The 22,818-nt window shown below is 45.6% G+C and overlaps 1 protein-coding gene across 1 annotated transcript; it reads right to left on the bottom strand.

Moving 5' to 3' along the window:
- Positions 1 to 4,105: 4,105 nt before the first annotated feature.
- Positions 4,106 to 22,446, bottom strand: LOC119386907 (cholesterol 7-desaturase nvd-like). The gene is made up of 6 exons (XM_049412096.1): positions 22,257 to 22,446; positions 13,262 to 13,385; positions 12,427 to 12,615; positions 7,192 to 7,505; positions 5,000 to 5,009; positions 4,106 to 4,455 (listed from the first exon to the last, which is right to left on the bottom strand). The coding sequence occupies exons 1-6, from the start codon at positions 22,428 to 22,430 to the stop codon at positions 4,121 to 4,123; spliced, it is 1,146 nt and encodes a 381-aa protein (XP_049268053.1). The 5' UTR covers positions 22,431 to 22,446; the 3' UTR covers positions 4,106 to 4,120.
- Between the last annotated feature and the right edge of the window lie 372 nt (positions 22,447 to 22,818).

Below are 22,818 nucleotides of genomic sequence, written 5' to 3'. Positions count from 1 at the left end.
GCCAAAATTGCAAACCAATTCAATCAGTATTTTCACTCTGTATTCACTCAGGGAGATCATGCTGACACAAACATTAGTTCTCTTTCTACTATATCTGCCGATTTCATAACTGTCGAAGGTGTCCTTTCGCTGTTACTGAATGTTAAGACTAAATCTTCCGGTGGCCCAGACGGCATACCTAACGCATTTCTGCAACGTTACGCCGAACCTATCGCGCACGTCCTCACCCATCTTTTTCGTCTTTCGTTTCATAATTCCATTCTTCCCGATGATTGGCGTACGGCACGTGTTATTCCCGTATTTAAAAAAGGTGATCGCCTAAATGTTGAAAACTACCGGCCAATATCATTAACTTCCGGTCCTTGTAAACTTCTTGAGCACATCATCACGCATTACATAATGTCATTTCTTGAAGAAAACAATATTTTGACTTCTTTCCAGCATGGTTTTAGAAAAGGCCTCTCAACCACCACCCAACTTGTCACCACAATTCACGACTTCGCAATAGCACTTGATAAAGGCGACCAAATAGACGCCATCTTCTTAGATTTTAGAAAAGCTTTCGACTGTGTCTGCCATGGTAAACTACTCACGAAACTTTCGCACATTGGTCTACCCGTTAATGTAATTAATTGGATCCGCTCCTACCTTAGCAACCGGAAACAGTTTGTCCAGGTCGAGGGCGGCAGCTCTGGGGTTCTGCCCGTAACCTCGGGAGTTCCACAGGGAAGTGTCCTTGGCCCTGTCTTGTTTCTCATCTTTATCAATGACATCGTTTCATCAGTTGACACCTCCGCCATAAGCCTAAAGCTTTTTGCAGATGACTGCATTCTTTATAAGCCAATTAAAAGTGAAAGGGACCAAGAATGCCTGCAGAACAACCTAAATTCCCTCTCCGATTGGTGCCATACCTGGTCGATGGAGTTAAACATTAGCAAATCAGTCTTTATGCGTATTTCAAATAAAATTACCCCTTTTACATCACGCTACACCTTAAATAATAATCCGTTGATCGAAGTGAGCAGTTTTAAATACTTGGGAGTCAATATTACCAATCAACTGTCGTGGAGTAAACATATTGACGACGCTTGTTTCTCCGCCTCTAGAAAACTAGGTTTTCTTAGACACAAACTAAAAAACGCACCATCTCAGATCAAACTTCTTGCATATAATACATTTATTCGGCCCCGTCTAGAGTACGCATGCGTAGCCTGGGACCCGTATTTTAAAAAGGATGTTCATAAACTTGAAATGGTCCAGAGGAGAGCGGTAAGATTCATCTATAATGCCTATCAGAATCTTGATTCACCTTCATCACTTATGGCTACTAACAACATTCCACTCCTGAAACAGCGTAGAGCTATCGCCAGACTCAAGTTTCTTTTCCTGCTTCGTAATCGGCAGTTTAATATCGATCCCAGTAAATACATCTCTCCCTCTTCTTCTAGGAAAACCAGACATGCTCACAATCATGATCTGACGCCATACTTTGCACGTACTAACATTTTCAAACACTCCTTCTTTCCGAGAACCATTAGCGAATGGAATACACTGCCTTCAAATGTTTTTCCTGAACGTGGCATTCCCGACTTTGAAAAATACATGCATCTTTTTGTGTAATCTACACTGTTAATATTGCAATGCTACATTATAGCTGTAGCTTTACTTTTTGTTCTTGAAACTGTTTATAGAAGTTTGTTCACTTTTCTTCTAGAGATGTATAACTAAGCACCCTAGTTAGTATGACTTGTTTTTCAGCAGTATTGTGTACTATTCTAACTTGCTGTATAATTTGTTCGATTTTTTTCGCTATGCTCTCTTTTTCGCCCCTCCTGCTTGGTCTACGGACTGCAGTATGTACTAAATAAAATAAAAATAAATAATTTTGAATGTGTCATTTAGATATCTGTATATAGTTATAAAAGAAAAACATCCAAGTGTACGGTTTCAGCAACATTTACTGCGGCATAATTTTCCGCGGCTGAAAATGAAAGCCCACAAATATGAGGCATACATGACTAAACAACCAGGCGCACCAGAAAGCAGCGCTCTCCAATATGCGCACTGGAAGCTACCGATTTTACTTTCACGTGCCGCTCGAAACACCACGTCACGTTAGGTGCGGAAAATATTCTGGTGTTAAATAATTATTAAGGCGAAAGCCTTAGATGCGTCATCATACACGAAAATTGACCGTCGGCGTCCGTCGGCGTCAACACGAGTGATGCAAAAAAAATCATCATCACGTGATGACGCAACCATATGACGTCATCATGACGCCAAATATCGCCAAAATTTGTGACGTCATTATGACCTCATCAAGACATGACAATGACGTCAAATGATGACGTCATCACATGACATGCATCACTTCGTCAAAGGTGGGCGTATCACGGAGGCAGTGCAATACCAGGTGAGGTGCAGAAAGCTTGCAAAGCCTCCGATCCCGGAGACAGTGCAAAACCACGTCAGGTGCAGACACATCGACTGAGAAAAAACCGAGAAAGGTGTCTTTCGCCTTCGAGTCGTCTTAGGTGAATGCATAAGGGACCCTGTGAGTCCTTAAACACTCAAATCATCAGATCCTGTAAATTTTCAAACCATGCATTGTGATTTGTTGTGGAAGCAGCAGCCTCCTTAAATGCAATTCTCTTGATAATTTCCTCCTTGAGAGGACGAATGAAAATATTCCCCCGAAAATTCTGTCAATAAAAAAAGCAGCTCATTAGCACATGGTGTTATGTAGAGGTACAAATGTTAATGTTCAAGATTAGCGTGCAACCTGTGCTGGTGCCTTTTGCAATGTTGCGTGATATGTCTCGTACAGGGTGGTGGTCATTTGTGAAAGGGAAGGCGCGAGGCGTGTCCATGTTTTCTGCGGCAGTAATACAGCATACAGCCCCTCTGCCTCCGGAGAAGCGCCACCACCTCCTCTCAGCTCCGCCGTATCCTCCCTTAAACCTCTTGTTTGATTTTCTATTTTTTTTTTTTTTTTTGCGGATACTATCAAGTCGAAAGTTGCGCCTACTCGGAACATTCAGGTGAAGTTTTCAGGCTAGCTGTGACTGGGTGCCCCGCATTTGGGGGCGAGGAATGCTACGCTCTTAATTTCTGCAGAGATTACCATCAATTGTGGTGGGTGGCTGTGCCGGCTGATTATCGCACCGATATTCACACACGTTTGACAGTTTTCTTACAGAAAACCAAAGGGGTGAGTGCTAAAGGCGCGAGCATGCGCCTGACTGAGGCCCTGACCCCTGTACAATCAGTGCTCGGCGAAGCAACATAATTACAAGAAAAAAAAAACAGCTACGTAGACAGTAAACGCATGATCGAGTAACATAAACAACATGATCAACATGATTAACATTAGTACAATAAATAACATATAAGGCGTTGAAAGACTTGGTTCAAGCTATGCACAATACGGAGCGTCCCGCAAACTTGATGTCGTTTTTGAACGCTTCCTTTTGAAAATAGCGCTTCTTTTTATACATATGGTGCGGGTATAGCTTCACGCAGTGGTTCATCAAAAGCCGCGTCGATCTGGCTCGAAATCCTCTCGACCTATTACGTGGAGCCAGACTTTGCGATGAGCTTCATTCCCTTCACTGCGCGGGATAGCGAAACGCTCTTGCCATTGACTTTCACGGTTATGCCAGCAACTAGGCACAGCGAAACTACCAGCGAGGCATATAAGACTGGCGCGTCGCATGCATGCAACAAGCCGAGAGGAACTTCCAACATGGCGCAGGTGCGGAAGAACCAAGATATAAGGAAGCAAAAGCGTGTGCTATCTCACATGATAGAAGTCGCCCCATCGGAGGTGCGTGAGAGTAGGAAGCGGCTTTGATTAAAGGATAGAGGTATTTTTCCGAAGTTAGAGGCGATTTAATATTGGCGGCTACTTGAGCGCAAGCAAGTGGCAACAACAGAAAGATCCTCCATGTTTCGCGTCATGTACTGGCGTCTAGAAATTTCAGGCACAATGGATAGGCAAGCGCCTGCTGTAGGCTCCCTCCAGAGCATGCGCCCGCGTGTTCCCTTTCATAAAGGACCACTCTGTACTTCTCCACCGAATTCGGACTCTCAGAAGTGTGAAACCGTCTATTGGAACAGGCTATAACACTCTATTGGGATGGAACCACACCATATGCCTGAAGCCCAGGACGTTCAGACGCCGGATGATCCAAGGCAGTTTGGGCTCAGGGTAGAATCGATGGACAAGATGCACTCGGAAGGGTGCCAGTGGTGTCAGCGACTGGACGATGAGGCAATCGCCGTGGCGGCTATGCATGCGCACCAGCACCAGAGCGGGCCCCACTTGGAGCACATGAACACGATGCTTGAGGAACTCGGGGCAGGCTCCAAGTACTGACACACAGGCTGCGACGTCCACCGAAGCCGTGTGATCTTGGGGAGTCCAGGTAGCCTGCGCGAAGTCAATTCTACGTTCTGCATGGTCGTCACATGCAATGTACGACGCGGATCGTTGCGTCATCGTCAAGGACGTATGGTAAAAACATGCAAAGCAATTGTTAGAATTGGGGCATGAACGTTTATTGCCTGTAGTACATTTAAGGTGGCGAGGGTCTTTATCTTGGGAATCTAGCCAAACCACCATTTGATGCAGCCTACAGGCGTTTCGCAACTTCCGTACGCCACGTGTAGTCACATTTGCGCGTTAGCGCACCCCAGTGATGAAACTGCACTCCGCGTGTACTGGTATAAGTTATACTTGGTGCCGGAGGGATTTCGGCATAAAACAACCGAGCGAGTATCTAGCTTGAGAAGTTTCTCGCTTAACGAGCGAGTATCTTGCTTCTGGCTGTGAGAGCTCGGAATTACGAAACGAGAAACGCTCCGCGAGAGCTTGTCGCTGCCACAGGTAGCGTATAGCAACGTTATCAAAGCGAGTACAATATGAACTACGATTTTAAGTAATAAAGATAACGCATTGGTGCAGTCTATAAAAATTTACATTCCCCTTGGGGCATACGTAACCAGAGCTATGATAAAAAAAAGGATATTGCAATACGAAACTCGGCATAACACCCAATCCCCATTATTCTCTTAATAACTTTAATAAAATGCTGAAAGAAGGCGACAAAATGCGGCAGGAGTGTGTGACATCGAGCACACTACTGTATCCGGCTGGTGAAGAATGTACAATCGGTGACGGAGCTTCTTTCGTTGTGATCGTAAATGCTGACCTCCGGTAACAGTCCTTAGGGTCCGCATAGGCTTCCAAAGCAACGTCGCGCGGGGCCGCTGGTCTTATCAAAACTGGGAATATCCACGGCCACAGCACTGCTGCCCCCGCTTCCGCGCACGCGCAAAGCTCTCGGATTGCACGTGTGGTGCGTTACAATGTAACTATTGCTGAATGGCAGTGCTCGGGCCGAATGAGGAGCGCATGCGCGCACGTGTCCTTGCCTCCACCGCTGCCAAATCCGGCGACAAACCGCCTTCGCGGGCAGCGTCTGCCCCCAGTGACGCATAGCTCGGCCGCGCGAGCGTAGCGCCCAAACTTGAACTTGGGTTCCCTATAGGTTGCTAGAGATCGCACATCGCGCAAAATTTGATTTGAGCTGTTTGAGCCTCACCAGAAAGGACGTTCTGGGCGCACTATTTGTTTATCTCGACAACGGCAGCATGCTAAACGATCATACTTTGAAACACACACAGGCTGTTTCACGTAAAGAGAAGCAAGGATATTAGAAGAAGTGGTAAACCGCAGCTGAAGGAAACCAACGAAATGTGGTTCGCCGTCATGCGGCGCTCGTCAGGGTATTCTTATATTGCGCCCAATTAGTTAATAAAATCAGATTAATTATGTAAACTTTTTAATACTCACTTTAGGGCCAAGTGCGTTTCGGTACGTTGTAGAGGGCATTTCAGAACGACCGAACCAATTTCTTGTGGCAACGTATACATGTTGCGTGGTACAGTTGCGCGCGAAACAACCGTCCGCGCGGACCGTCAGCCCATCGCTTATCAGGGTCGACGGCGGTTCCTTGCCATGTGCTGCCGTCAGCAATGCTGACGCACGCAGCATGTACGTTACCACAAGATATATATATATATATATATATATATATATATATATATATATATATATATATATATATATATATATATATATATATATATATATATATATATATATATATATATATATATATATATATATATATAGGGCTGACTCATCTTAACTACAATAGATACAGAACTAACTAGCGCGAGCTTCGACACAGCTTTCTGAGAGGCGGAATTAATCTGCGGATGTTTCTAAGTTTCTATTTCGCCATTTTCTATTGTAACAAATAGCAAAGTAGTATAAAGCTTCTTATGCTACACCTTGACTGAGCGATTCCTCAAGCAGTTAATGTCTGTTTATTCAATTAATCGACCTGAACAGGTCATCTGGCATTACCTCTCGAATCGATAGGCAAGATTTTTTCATGTATTCGTAGACCAGAAGAGAAACACAAGATACGCATTGAAGCCCGTACTTGAAGATTAAGAGCGTTGCTGCTTAAAATTTCACCTCCTCAACTTAGCACCTTTAATAATTTTCTGGCTGGCTGAACGGTTGAAGTGTCCGACCTCTCTCTATGCGTTTCATGCTAATCGCGTTTGATTTTCTGTGAACGTCTTTTCTCTTTTGCGTCGGCTTGTTACTCATCGCAATTATGTTGCTATTGGAAACCCGATACTGATTATAATTGAAGGAATCGAAATTTTGCGGTAGAGATCTGTGAGGCAGCGTATCTGATAGTGATGTCATTCAATGATTACTTAGAAAGGTGCTTCAAGGCCACCCTTTAGTGAAAACATTGAAGACCGTTCGCCAGTAGCTCCTCAAAATAGCGCGTACACTATTCAGCATATTTTAGCGTCATGCAAAGTTACCTATATTAAACTTAATAAGGGCGCAGTTGCATTGCTGATGGCATTGATCTTTAACGAAACTTGCAGAAAATAAATGAAACTGGTGGTTGAAAACAGGCTGCCAGCGTCACAATGTTGAACTGCACGAAATACGGTAATAAAGCTAGAATTCGGTATTTAATTGCGTCGTATTTCTACACCGTACTCCCCCTTGTTTGGAATATATGCGATATTTGTAACTGTCTGCGTATATTGGGGACAAATGGAGGTGGTGCATAGCACCACCAGAGTGCTTGCCTGCCAGGAGTGGTTGACCAAGCGGCCCCACCAGGTGTCCCCCAGTGTTTGCTGGAACTGTTCGCTGGTAAGGAAGCACGAGGCGCGATGAATTTGGTTAAAATGACCAATGTCGGCGCCATTCTCAGCGATGTCCTGAATGTGCGCCTCGACTGTGTGCTCGAAGCGGTGCTCTTGCTTCCAGAGGCCCTTCTCGACCTCGGATACGTAAGGCAGCTGCCAGGAAGGAGCCGCACCGTCTGCGTGGTACCACACGAACACCAGGCCGAGGACTTCGCGCGACTCCCATTTAGCGGCCTTCACGAAGTCTGGAACTGCAGAAAGCATACAGGCCATTTGGTACAGAGAGTAGGTCGCAGTGGGTTTGTTCGGACGAAATTGAAAACGTTGCTAACTATCGTGTAACCAACTTCGCCATATACGATAAATTCTGAAATGATTAAAGAATGATAGCGTGAAGCAAGAGCATCCCGGTAATAAGGCGGTTCCTCAAGCCTCCCAGGATAGCCAGCGGAATGTCGAGAACACACAGTAAGAAAATGGTGATTCTCTGAAACTTCAACGATTTTACAATCTTACACAAGCCACTAAAGATACAACAATAGTATTTTAATCATGAGTAATAAAAAGAGACGTCGTGATTTGTTTAGTGAAATTGCATCAAATTACGCATGCATACACATGAAAAAAAAAACATCAGCACCTTCAGAATCCCCAAAAGTTAAGGCGCTGAACATGAAAGCATTATCACTGAAGCCACAAAACAACAAAAACGGAAGCAGAAATAAAATCAGGTTGATTAAATGCAAAGTACCACATTCATTAAGACTTCAACTTTTGCAGTGAGCTGTTACAGCATGGACAAATAAACTGTTGTAGAGTGCGAAAACGCTCGTCAAGATGATTCTAACCCTAAGTGGGCCTTTGCTGCCCACGCTTAATAGAGCGCATGGGAACTTTTAAATGGGCCACAGGCAAAACAAGGTATAAATAAATGATGTATACGATACGGAAAGCTGTCTCTGCAGCGCCACGAATGACTGGGAATGGCAGATAGACGTCAAGAATGTAGTACAAACCAGTATTCTAGAATTTGCATCAAATCAACAATTTACGAGCTTGACTGTCCATCCCCATCATACTGTGTCCCAATTTCAGTACCGACCCCGATGAACTCATTTCAGACAGGAGCTGAAATATGTGCGTCACTAGCCATTTTATCAGCACCATATGTTTCAAGCTCTATTGACGTCCATTTCAACTGCAACTTTGTTTGGCGCCCTTTTGACGCGGCTGTAACTGCGTTCTGTGATATCCGACGAGGCAAGGTAAGGCGACCACGTACGGCGCAAAATGTTCGTAAGTATCAAAAACGCACACTTCGCTATAGAATACACAGAACAACAGTTTCAACTAATAACTTTATGGGATCATAGGGGCCCCATGCGAATTGATTTTTGCAACGGCAAAGAACCACGTTGCCAGCATTTTGTTAAACAATTACTTTCGAGTCTTTCAGCGTCGCCCGTACAACGGACCACGTGACTGGCAAGCATCTTTACCTAAGCAGCCATAGTGACCTTTCTCCGCTGCCAACATTTTTCTGTCTCTCTACAGCTTCTTTGCCTTTCACCTGCTGTCATGCGCATTATATCAACAACTTTAATTTTACGAGATTTAATTTACGCTAGATGCGCCGCATGGGTGTATACAACCGGTTGTTGCCTGCCAAAAGGTCAAGAATTTTTATTTTTCTAATAGAGGTAGATCCACTTTAAGCGGAATCGAGAAATGCGTAATTGTTTGCTGCTGACTATATGGGCGAGTCTACTCCAACAATTTTTTTTTGTCAGTGGGAGTATGTCATCAAATCACCTCAAACCTACATTGCAGCTAAAACGTGGATAACATATAACAGCTGGTATAGGTGTAAATGTCAGATTTAGCACTTATAAATATGTAACCTTAGTATTTGGCTTATTCCGATTCCAACATTTTGTTAGGGCCCGTCTGAACTACGCAGAAAAAAATTCGGCAGATCTCTGGCCTTGTGGGGATCGGTTTCATGCGAAGCAGGCAGCCAGTAGTTCTATGCTGCATTTTTTTTTTTTGCCTTGAGGCAAGCTTTACGAGGTGGATTGACGTGTTTTTGTAAATGGGGGACTTCTGTGCACATCGTAGGCTTACCAGCCACGCCGACTACACTAACGTTTAAATGGTAACTTATTGTCTGACCTAGGCCTGACAGGATTTTCACGTTATTCATGTCTTGACGAGACAGTCATATTCGTCAAACCCTCTTACCCTTCCATGCTAATTTTGGTCTACACCAAGTTAATGGGCCCCTCACCAGGCCACATAGCAAATTTTAGTTAGACGCTGGAAGTTGTTGTGTGCCGAATGAAGAGCAGTATGCCGAAAGAATTTTTCAAATCGGTTCAGGACGAGCTGAGAAAAACAATAATTTGTAGCGGCGCGAAACCATGATGCGAGGAGGCGAGTTTCAAACCCTTGCCACTCGCCCCGTGTAGCCTTAGCAAGCCAAATCCCTTCCCTGCCCTCTTCACTTGGCACACACGCATGAACACGTCATGCGCATGCATGGCCACGTGCGCATGGCGTGCCCGAGCCAGCCCGAGCACGCGAGCGGCGTTGCACGGCCGCTACCTTTTTTTTTTATGTAGCGGCCGTGGGCGTTTTGTCGGCGTTCTCTGTGGTGTACTGCCTGTTTCTGCGGGACGGGCATGAAAATTGAGACATTTCTACGGGCACGAGAGTGGCGGTATCATGAGCCAGTGCCGAATTAACGTTTACTTGGACGCGGTAGAATAAGTGAGCATAATGAGTGCTCGAACGCGCCAGAACATTACTTTCGTTTCCAGGGCTGGCGTCTGCTCGATGCGCTTACCGCGGGGACACGAACGCACGGGAAAGGGAGGCACATTAGCCCCGCATCTCGCTGCAATTCACGAAAAAAAATGAAAAACACGCACACATTGCCCTTTGTGTGTCTCATTATTTCTCTCAAGTTTTATTAATCTATTCAAGCAACAAATTACACAAACTACACATGGCGTGTCAAATAATTATCGCAGTGTCACGTGGTACTGTTGGCGACGTCAGAGCACAGTCGTCTACGTAGAGGAGCGACGTCACAGCACTACCATCTACGTAGGGCCATTTTCTCATGTACGTCATCCCCTCATTCTCTAAAGCGCGCGCCCGCGAGAGGAATGGCAAGCAGCGTTCACCTTGAAATTTGACCCATTTCCGCGGCGCGTAGCGTTGCAAATTTTGGCAGACGTGATCGTGAACGCCCAGTGTATGCATTGCGCTCGTTAGCTGAAAATTGTCAAACATGGTGAGGGGCCCTTTAAGACGATCACGAGAGCACCCAGACGTAGGCGGCTAGATAGATAGATAGATAGATAGATAGATAGATAGATAGATAGATAGATAGATAGATAGATAGATAGATAGATAGATAGATAGATAGATAGATAGATAGATAGATAGATAGATAGATAGATAGATAGAAACACTCAAAGCGCCTTGGTTTCGCTAAGAAATGCTTCGCATTTAAAAGTCTTAATGGCGCATTTACAGGAGTCTATTACAAGTCTTATTTTCTATTCTGTGCGCACTTGGTAAGTCTCTCTTTATTTGATAGTTCTTGATATTGTCATCCAACGAACACATGGCTTACACCCGCTACGAGGATTGGCCAAGAAATGGGTTGATTATTTTAAGACACTATCATGGAGAGCTAAAAATGTCCGGACTGCTGTTTATATGAAAACGCATGTGTTGGAGCGATAGTAATAATAACAGAAGGAATAAGCAAAGAATTATACGGGTTCGAGATAATTTAGCAGGCTATTGCCTTGGACTATGCAAGAAATTCATGGACAGAGGAGCAAACACGCCTGTGTCTGTCGCCCATAGTAGAGGCCCAAAAGAATGGGGTAACTGATTATTTTATCCCAGGTCAAAATTTTGAAGGTGTGGCTATAATGCTATTTTCATGGGAACGGTGAAGCAACGACAAGATAGAAGCAGCGAGTCGGTTTTCTGCTGATTACAAAAAAGAGCAGGAGGGGGAGGCCGCCAAACTTAAGTTGTTTTATATAAAGATTTTCTTTGAGTGGACCCACTTCCGTCGACGATTTGTTTTATGTGCGCCGCCTTGAAGTATCCTATCTAAGATATCATTTGAAGAGTAGATGGTGTTCCTCTAGAAGGAAAGAAATATAAATTACAAGGCTACGATGTCGAGTCCCCCTACTCACAGATCTGGTCTGGCTCAGTCACCTTTTGTGACTTCACTGCAATGAGAGTGAATCCGTGGAGCAATTTTTTTTTTTTTTTTTTGACGTGCCGCAGGTTTGAAATTCATAGGAAGAGACTACTAGAAGAACCCCTCCGAAAGATGGGCTCGAATATGTCAGTTCCGGTGGTTCTTTCATTTGGTGCTACCATACTTGGTTTCAGCCACAGGACCATTTTGGACGCTGTATGTAAATTCCTCGGGGGTCGAAAAGAATTGAATGTTGAGAGTAACTTAATTCCGTTTGTTTTTCGAACGTTTCTTTCTTTGATCGCACCTGTTCATCCACACACATATGTAGGCTTTTTCTGAGTTTTATTTTGTTATGTCATAATGAGTTACGGCTAAACTATTCATTTTTAAACCTATCCCTTCAGCAAGCTAGTTAATTTTTTAAGGCACCGTCTGATTCATGGCCGGTCTCCCGGGGTGGGTTGCGACAAGTGTCTGAGGGACAACGACAGCAACATACGTAAATTACTTCATGTGGGCCCTGACTAGTCTCACCTCGTAACATAGGCAGTATACCATGGCCTTATTCTTAGTCTGTTATATTCTGATATACCACTTTCACTTTTCCAGAACGTCAAGATTGACTGAGCTGTTGCAAAACCGGACTGAACGAAAAGAGCTCGTTTCGTTACGGCGTGGCCATTACTAAGGGATATCGCTTCGTATGAGGTCGCTCGAAAGGGAACTTTTGCCGTATATGACAAATGGAAAATATTGCATCGCCCTTCTCCTAACCCCGCGATACCAGCAAAACGCTAATACTGTAATACTGCTACAGCTGCCGCGGCAAGTTGCGTCAAGGCAGATATCAAGGTGAATCGTTATATATTTTCCGCGTAATATTTCATAACTGTTCTCGTGTATCCGGTATACTAAACGAAAAGGACACGGCTTACCTTTGACGGCGTATGGGACGTGCGTGCAAACTCCAGTCTCTCCCTGGAATCTCCAACCGTGGAACGGGCACTCTATGCAGTCTCCTACCACGCGGCCCATTACCCCCAAGTGGGCTCCCAGATGTGGGCAGTAAGCATCCATAACATGCGCAATGCCGTCCTCGGTGCGGAATGCGACCAGCTCCAGGCCTTTGAGGAGGAGAAAAAGAAGCATAAAGTGGAGGTAAACATGGAATCACGGAATGACCTATGAAGTTCTTATGTGATGCACTTGCAAAACCAAGGTTGTAAATATAGAGCAAGTTCTTTTTGTGAACAACTGTTCCACTAATTGAGCAGTTGGGCTCGGAAGTGTGACCAGGAGCAGGATGCCTCAAGTACCACCTCTAATGGCGTTGCAAGTTTACCTAGCTTTCTTCCTAAGGCTGCTATCGTCCTCGATGCAGGCCTCGTCATGGTCTTCGTATGTGTGGCTGCTCTCAATCCGCAACCACATCGACCAGCTAGCTGCCTGATACAAACTAAAGAAAAATTAAGATGATGTCGTGCGCAAGCACTGATTTAAGAGGATGTCGAAGCGGTGCCCTGTACTGTGGGCAAGGACGTGCATTCAGTGGCAGTATAACTCAAATTACCCGCCCTTTGGTCTTACAGGTGTGTGGGCCTTATCTTTTGTGTGGGCCGTATCGCTTGAGCCCCATGCCTATCCTCCATGCACACGAGAAATGACTATAGGTACATCTTAATGCACGCTCAAAATGCGTAGACGTCTCACACGGTGCTTACGTTCTCCTTATCACAACTCTTAATATGTACTTGGGCAGGAACGACTCACCAATGACGTTGAGAGCCTTTACTTCACCCGTCTGAAGCTGCGCAGACTCTACAACAGGGATCCATCCGTTCGGGAAAACGGGTGGCGCGTTTTTCATGGCTCGCGCCGAACGTTGGTGTATGTGCTGGAAAAACACAGAGTTCGTTGAATGCAGATGCCAGGCTACCACCACATCACGTTCACATAATTCGATAAAAAAATGACTGATTACGATACTGTCTACTGCGACACTTGAGCTCGGCTCTACGCGTGTTTTCATTTGGCGACAAATGCGTCCAAGAATCTGAGAAAGACATGTCTGTACGTTCAGTTACAGACTATTGTTTAGTTTTATTTTGTACTTCTTGAATATTTATTTTTATAGTTGTTCTTTCTTGTTTTCATACTTATTTGTAATGTCTATTAACTTTTATTTTCATTGTTTATTCTTCTGTTTCGGCAGCAAACGTCCCAGAGCAATCCAGCCGGCTTCAGAAAAAGAAGGAGAGCGTCGCGTGACTCGAAGCGCGCGAGCCAGAAGATCTTTCGCTGTGCTCGTTCGATCGATTACTGCGAGGACCAGTGACGCTCAAACCCGTAACGGGCGCCTAAGAGCTGCGGTCTAAAAAGATTGTCCCCCGTTACGCTCATAACCACTGTTGCACCTTCGCTATGTGGAGATAGCGCTCCAGCTATCATTTGAATAAAATATGCCCGCCACACTCTCTCAATTCTTGATATTGCTGTCCAGACACGTCGAGAGCAAAATGCATGTTCGGTTCTGCAGCATATGATATAGTAATACTGAAGACTCTAGCATAGAAAATGTTTTCGAGATCGCTGGCGATCAGAACTTCGCCAAACACCCTTTGTAAAATAGATAAAAGTCATGCGAAAGCAGCAAGCTGCCATGGCTTCATCGTCGCAAAGTCTAGTATACAGACTGTTTGAGGGCGACGTGCTTTAAAACAGAACAGAACAAATCTTTAAACACTGTGACCAATCCGTCGTATTACACACTTTCCCGGGTGGTCGCTCAGTTAAAGCTGCTGCTCTATAACACGCAATAACAGAGAAGAAAGAACCTATTAATATTCCTTTCATGTGATTCTTCAAAGATGGATTGAAGTGAGACACGTTCGTTCTTGCTTTAAATTTTTTTAATCTATTTTTTTTTCTCCGCTTAAGAAATTGAACGCTTGCAAAGAAAATAGTAGACAAGTTTTGAAACTGAGCTCTCTTAAAGATCAAGAGCGGCTGCTAGAATTCGGCCCTGTAAGATCAAAATGAAAGAATAAACACCTTTATTTTGAGATGCCTTAAGCTGAGGCCGCGTCCTGGGCCCTCGCGGCCGGCCGGCTTTAGCTGGTCCTCGAGGTTGGCGCTCATAGGAACGGCTGGTACTATCGGAAAAGATTGAACTCACGACTAGCGTTACGTGCGCTCTAAGGTTGTCATTTTTGCCTATACCTTAAGCCTATCTCGTCGCGCGCGGTATTATTAACTGCTTAGTAACATTAAATTCATCATTAATTATAATACGATTCTTGCTGGCTAGCTGGTCGGTCATGATGGGACATGACAGCGCATATCGAAACATGGACGGCACTAAAGAATAGCCCAAACACGAGCATTGTCTACTTTTAAATATCGTCCTTGTTCGATTTGCAGCGTCATATCCCATGGAGGAATACTTTGCCTACGACAGCTCACGGGGTTAATTTGCGGAGTCGCAGCGATAACATAGGAGAGAGAAGCCAGTTATTAAAAAGATTCTGAGCCACTTTTCCAAGTAGTAATCATCGAATGGTCTCAGAATCTGAAGTTGGTTGCGTTGCGAATTGATTGCCGCAAAAATTTCTCGAATCCGTCAAGCACGGGCGGAATTACAGGAAAGTGTCACACGCTTCAAGCACTTTCTCTCTTCTCTCATCCCGACGAGTGCGCTGGGAGAGATGGAAGGAATGGCATGGGGATAAGAAGCTACGTCCGTGCACGTCATGAGATTGAGCGCGGGTCATGAAATGCGCTCGCTCTCTCCCGTTGTGACTCCAGTGCGCGCTAGCAGAGCCCTGCATTGAAAGACTCAGGTGCTAGTGTTGCTACGCTGCCACGTGGCGACACCCCGTGGCAAGAAGCGCACCTAATGCAAACGCCGCTCCTGATTTATGTCAACTATCAGTCAATAGCAGTAATCTGCTGTTTAGCGACATGCAGCTGGCGCCCGGCCCACCGAAGTGAGTGAGGACGGGGCCTCTACCGGTGCCGACGTGGGCAGAGCCACCGACTTAGCCTGCGGGCTTTGCCCTCGGGCCGTAGTTTTTCTGGACCATAATAAAGTTTTTGCTATGCCATGCCATGCCATGGGGTTTAACGTCCCAAAACCAAGATATGATTATGAGAGACGCCGTAGTGGAGGGCTCCGGAAATTTCGGTCACCTGGGGTTCTTTAACGTGCACCTAAATCTAAGTACACGGGCCTCAAACATTTTCGCCTCCATAGAAAATGCAGCCGCCGCTGCCGGGATTCGATCCCGCGACCTTCGGGTCAGCAGTCGAGCGCCATAACCACTAGTACTCCGTGACGGGGGGACCTCTGTACAAAGAGAGGGCACTCGAGAAAGTTGCAACTTCGGGCTGCGCTTGTAAACTCCACGTGCCGCGCACGACTACCAAAATTTGTGAAATGTTCACAGTAGTGCTTGGTGTTCGTAAAATATGTTTTGTAGCGGTAGCTACACTTGCCTAGCCGGAGCCGATTTCGCTTGGTACCTCATGAGCCGTGCTGCGCATGCGCGAGGATCAGTGAGAGACCGGCATCTCACGCACTCTCCGCCACCGCCGCGCGCCGCTCGCCGCTGCTGGTGGCGGAGAGCGGAAGGAGTGGCGTCGTAGCCGGGCAGACAGACTGGCGCCGGCGCGCGCGACTCGCCGCTGCTGCTCTGCGCATTCGAGAGGGGTGACGTCGTAGCCATGGCTGTCATGGCGCGCGCAGCTATTCGCCTTCGCTGTGCAGTCGCCGTCTGACAATGCGCTGGTGCCGCTTGATAGCGCCTCTGACTGGCGTTTGCACGTGGGTAACGCCATGGAGAAGGAGAGCGCAAATGCTGCTCAACGGCGCAGAAGAGCCGAGAAGCTTATGTCATCGGATCCCGAAGTAGTTGCCTGGCAATTAGCGGTTCAGCGTACGAAGAATGAAGAAGCAACCTGACGTTGAGCAAGAATAAATATGCATGTGCCACATAATACGTATATATATATATATATATATATATATATATATATATATATATATATATATATATATATATATATATATATATATATATATATATATATAGCAGTCAGCGAGTCTCTTTGCTGTGACCTTCCCTTAGACTGTAGCCGTCTTTTGAAGACTGGGCCGTGCTGGCATTCAACGAACGGTTGCAACCGCGAAGTTTTAGGGTCCCCGTCTCATCTGAGCCGAATATAATCGTCAATTCGTTAAGGAAGCCATGAGACAAGCTTAACATTATCTGTCTGTTTCAGACCTATGTTTTGTAAATGTGGCTTTCATTATACTTATTCGTATGTAACAGTTTACAATGAAAGATAAAATTGACAACCACCCGTTTGTAGCACAAGGCTACAAGGAAATCCATATAGCTTTCTGAGCAAGAAAGCTTCGTAGTTGAAGAAAAAAATCAGGAGCCCTTTTTTAATCATGCAAATGGGGGCAAGCGAAGGTTGGCGTGGGCGTGCCCGACGTACAGGTTTCCTTTTCTTTCTTTCTTTCTTTCTTTCTTTCTTTCTTTCTTTCTTTCTTTCTTTCTTTCTTTCTTTACACAACTTTTCACATTTCAACGACAAGGGGGCGCCATATTGGAATGAGCGCCGTCTAACGCGCAAGTTTGACGAAATCGCCATCATGAGCTGTGCTTACTCGAACCAGCGCATTATCCGTGTTAGGGCGAGGTCCCAGCTAAAGCCTGTGTTCGCTGATTTTTAAACGCGAAGCATTTCTTAGCGAACTTCTGCGACTTTGAGCGTATCTGTCTACCTATCTATCTGGCCGCCTACGACTTTGTGCTCTCCTGACCGTTTCGTTAATGGGATGTATACCAAAATTGGTTTGGCATAACATGACGAGGGGACGAACATAAATTACAGGTCGTAAACACGCATGTCATGAACGGCATGATTTAATTGCTACGGTCTGGGTGCTCTTGCTGCCGTTTCGATAACTTGATATATACTAAAATTGGTACGGCGTGACAAGAGGGTATGGCGAACATAAGTGACAGGTGGGAACATGAAAATCATGATATGCATGTCATGTATGGAATGACTTACATGCCACGCTTATGGTGCACTCGCCGCCGTTTCGCGAGCTTTATACATACCAAAATTCGTATTGCGTGACGTGACTTTATGACGAACCTAAATGCCAGGTGATAACATTAAAATCATGACATGCATGCCATTTACGGCATGACTTACATGCCATGCTCATGGTGCGCTCGCGGCCGGTTCGCTCGCTGGATATACACCAAAATTGTTATTGCGTGACGCGGCTATATTAAGAACATAAATCACAGGTGCTAACATGAAAATAATGACGTGCATGACGTGTACGGCATTATTTACATGCTGCGCTCATGGCCGTTTCACTAGCTTGTTATACACCAAAATTGGTGTTGCGCGACGCGACTGTATGATGAACATAAACCACAGGTGGTAACATGAAAATCGTGACATGCATGCCCTGTACAGCATGATTTACATGAGACGCTCATGGTACGCTCGCGGCCGTTTCATTCAATAGATGTATACCAAAGTTGATATGGCATAATGTGACTGCATGACGAACATACATGACAGGTTTTAACATCAATATCACAACATGCATGTCATGTACGACATGATTTACATGACACTGTCTTGGTGCGCTTTCGGCCGTTTTGTTAACTGCATATATACCGAAATTGGTGACATGACATGAGTGCGTGACGAACGTAAATGACAGTTCATGCATTGCAGTACATACCGGAATATACGTTTCATTAGCATAATATATGAAACGCATCACATGTTTGTCATGCATGCATGCATGATAAACATGCGATATATAGGGAACTAGATGTCATGACATGAATGACTTCATTGGCCACAATGACTATCAAGGCGATGTAGGGAGCTCTTTGCTGGCTTCTTCGCATTACATCGACTCTCACAGTGCGTGGGATCTGCCAGATCTTTAAATTTGCTTAGACTGTTTTGTTTAGCATTGTCAGCGCCAGTGACCGATTCATCGCTGCCTGAACCGTTCAGCGGCGCGCATTGGCACTTGCGACGCTACAAAGCCAAGCTCCGCGTCTATGAACGGCGGTGCTTCGTTGTCGGCACCAGCTGCTGCATGCGTACCAGGTAGATCACGGCGTGAAGTGCTCATCATCATCAGCCTGACTACGCCCATTGCAGTGAAAAGCCTCTCCCATGTTCCGCCAATCAACATGGTTCTGTGTTTGCTGCTGCCATCGTTATACCCGCAAACTTCTAATCTCATCTGCCCACCTAACCATCTGTCTCCCCCTCGCGCGTTTGCCTTCTCTTGGAATCCAGCGCGGTTATCTTGCCTACGCGCTACATGCCCTGCCCATGCTCATTTCTTCTTTTTTGATTTCGACTAAGATGTTCTTAACACTCTTTTGTTCCCTGACCCACTCTGCTCTCTTCTTGTCCCTTAAGGTTAACCTATCACTTTCCTTTCCATTGCTCGCTGCGTCGTCCTCAATTTAAGTTGAACTCTCTTTGTAAGCCTCCAGGTTTCTGCTCCCTAGGAGAGTACCGCTAAGATGCAGCTGTTATATACCTTCCTCTTGAGGCATAGTGGTAAACCACCACTCATGATTTGAGAACGTGCTCCACCCCACTCTTATTCTTCTAGTTACTTCAGTCTCATGGTTGGCTCCGCGGGCACTATCTGTCCTAAGTAGACGTATTCGTTTACAACTTCCAGTGCCTCGCTACTATATCGCAAAGCGCTGTTCTCTTCCGAGAGCTGTTGCACATTACTTTACTGCATATTAATTTTCAGACCTACTGTTCTGCTTTCCTTGTCCAATTCAGTAATCATGAGCAGCAATTCGTCTCCTGAGCTACTCATCATTGCAATGTCGTAAGCGAATCGCAGGTTACCAAGGCACTCTCCATTAACCCGTATCCCTAACTCTTCCCAGTCTAAGGCCCTGAAAACCTACTGTAAGCACGCGTGAATAGCAGTGGCGAAATCGTGTATCACTGCCTGACACCCTTCTTTATTGGAATTTTCTCACTTTCTCTATGGAAGACTATGGTGGCTGTTTAGCCGCTCTGGATTTCTTCCAGTATTTTTATATATCGTTCGTCGACGTCCTGATTCTGCAGTGCCTGCATGACTGCTGATATCTAGACCAAATCAAATGCCTTGTCGTAATCTATGAAGGCTGTATATAGGCGTTTGTTATATTCCGCGCATTTCTCTATCACCTGATTGATAGTGTGCACATGGTCTATTGTCGAGTAGCCCGCACAAAATCCTGCTTGGTCCTTTGGTTGCTTGAATTATAACGTTGTCTTATTTCTATTAGCTATTATCTTTGTAGATAGCTTGTAGACAACGGACAGCAAGCTGATGGTCCTGTAATTTTTTTAAACTCCTTGGCGTCCCCTTTCTTATGGATTAAGATGATGTTAGCATTCTTCCAAGATTCTGCTACCCTCGCCGTCAAGAGACACTTCGTATACGGGGAAGTGTCTTGACGGTGAGGAATCCAGTAATAACCGATAAGTAGAGTGTTCTTTCAGCTATCTACCACTTTTCTTTATTGGCGTACTAAAAAATTCAAGTCTATATAAATTATCCATCAGTTTCACACCTCCGCGCATACTCGCTCGCGGCGCTCAAGTTTGTCAGCAGTAGTTTCACAATCCTTCTTCTTCACATATACCTTGACGTACATTCACACCGAAGATGTGGAACACTAGGTCGAGGACACGTGCGAGTGGCCAGAATTAGGGGAACCGAACATTGCCTGTATCTCGTTGAGGCGAGTGCGTGGGATATTCGCCAGGTGTGCAACTACTGGGCATTGAAGTGTAGTCCCGCAACGACATGCAGTCCGGCTGGGTGGGCTAGTTGCTGGAGCACAAAGTGAACGAAGAGGTCGTGCTGGGGAAGGGGAATGTGAAAGCGTCACAAGCCGTGAACAATAGGCCCCATCGCGCGTGGGTTTCTGCAAGGCTCTCCGGTGAAGTACGGCACACGGACTGCACATGCGTAGCCGGACAAGGCAGAGCTTGCAGCCGTGTCGGCGTTGTGTTGTGGAAGACAGAAACTACGAATCTGCGACATTCTCAATGGTTAATAAATAAATCATTAGCGGCTCGCGCACCTATCTTTTGTACCCAGGATGCAGCATGGGGACGGTGTTCTCGTCGGATTACTCGGCGTAATCTGTAAATTCGTAGAGAGATAATTCTTTAATGAAATGTATCGTGTTTAACCACTTTAGATGCTCCAAGAGAGCCAGTCTACAGAACTTCCGTATCTCTTTTTGGTACAGAGTGGCAAGTTTCGTTCGAATTTTCTTAATTAGAAGTTTTCAGGCATTTTCATACAGAATTCTAGACTTGCAATTAAGCTTCCGCTTGCAAAAGTCACTGTGACATAAGTTTCTCTCTCAGGTACAACAAAGTTCACTTTAAGCATTTAAGTGATTGGCTTATAAAAGCAATCCTGCATTTAAAAAAAAACGTGAATAGCGATATTGGCGTTGGACTTGTAATAAAGCTTGGAGCACGTTCTTCAAATGTGATGGGTAGATTATGAACCTTGATGTATGATGATAATGATGAGGTTGTTGTAGGTTGCGGGCGGATCTAGCCTTGCTAAATTTGCAGGAAATTGCCCCCGCCCGGTTTCTTCCTTTTAGATTATATTGAACTAATGTCCTTTTTAAAGCGAAGTGCTAGCAGCCTACCAAGAAGTCGCTCGCAGCGCGACGTAACAGTACACATGCCGGTGGCCTATGAGCTATCCCGCATACAGTGTTTTGCCGGACCCCCATATCACCACACCACACCCAAACAAAAGTGTCACACATCACCAGTCGCGTGCGAGGTCTGTAACGTTTAAAAACTTCAAAAGTAGCCGCGACACCTCTTTCCTGGATGTCCAGTGACCACGCGGAAAGGCGATATCATTTACACTGTCGTGTGGCGAGCCCAAACGTTGGAGCGCTTCAAAGGAACATTGACGGTATTTCTCAAGTTCACTGCATTTAAGCAAACAATGTTCGATATCAGCACAGGTCTTGCAAGCCGGGCACAATGGCGTCGCGGAACGTACGTACACGCGGAGTTGATGCGCTTTCCTGTGGGTATTAATTAAAAATTAAATTCCAGAGTGTTGTGTATCAAAACCAAGATATGAATATGAGGTATGCCAAAATGGGGAGCCTCAGTTTATTTTTGACCGTCTGGAATTGCTCATCGAATACCTAATAAGTACACGGGTGGTTGTGCATTTCGTCCCCTATCGAAATGCTGCCGCCGTGGCCGGGAATCGTACGCGCTTCCTCATGCTTAGGAGCGCCGTTTAGCCCCATGGCGGGTAAATAATAGTGCAGTAACATCGTAATGTAACCTTGTTAGAGCGAACTCTGGAGCAAAGAGCGGAGACCATGTGCTGCACCGTGGGGCAAAAATAACGTGTCCTTAATTTCTCTGTTGGTTGTAATGTGTAGGGTTGTCACACTAATGTTTTGGGCATATGCATCAATCTAAACTATTGTTGCGCTATACCGGTATTTTAAGAAAAAAAAAACGTGCTATCACCGTACGTGGCTGAGGCTGTATGTGCAACCGGACATTCGAAATATCCGAGTCCACAACCTTACTGTCATGGCTGTGCACTCGACTGTGCATATACAAACAGACCCTTGATGGGAAAATAAATACCGTTTTGATCGCTCAGCGAGGCAAAAATACGAACCTTCCTGGAGTCGCTGAATGTCCTCTTCTTCTGCAGCAAATACCAAACGGTGACAACTACGAGTGCAGTAGCGGCAGCTGCAGCGAAAGCATGAGTGTCCCAGGAGACTGCGCTTCCGCTCGTCATTTGGTGTAGGCTGTCAAAGACTCGTCCGAACACCCCAGAGCCATCCATGGCACATAGCTTGGACCGCATCAAGAGCCCTGTCTGGTAGAAGCGAAGACAGTGGGAGCAGCCCTTTTCACCTTCGATAACGATCGTTGGGAAAGAGTGGTTCAGTGCCTCGGAAAGGCGGAACCACCGGCGTGCGTCATGTCTGAGAGGCTGGCCGAACAGTTGGCAGCGTCTTCCGGCGCCGACGGTCAGCCGATAACTGTGACCAATGTCGACACCGGAGCGGAAAACACTGGAGTAGCGGTGTTAACTGGAAAGTGAAACTAGGTATGGAGGCTTTCATTGTGCTCTTTCGCAAATGACCTTGATGAGATGGTCTACCAGCGGACTTCCCCAATGTAACTAAACCAACTTAACGAAAGGGACCGAGCTTTTGTACACAGAGCCG

The sequence above is a fragment of the Rhipicephalus sanguineus genome, chromosome 1, assembly GCF_013339695.2.
Source record: "Rhipicephalus sanguineus isolate Rsan-2018 chromosome 1, BIME_Rsan_1.4, whole genome shotgun sequence".
Taxonomy (NCBI): Eukaryota; Metazoa; Arthropoda; class Arachnida; order Ixodida; family Ixodidae; genus Rhipicephalus; species Rhipicephalus sanguineus.
The sequence above is the reverse complement of the archived record's forward strand: the minus strand, read 5'-3'. Positions and strand labels throughout refer to the sequence as shown.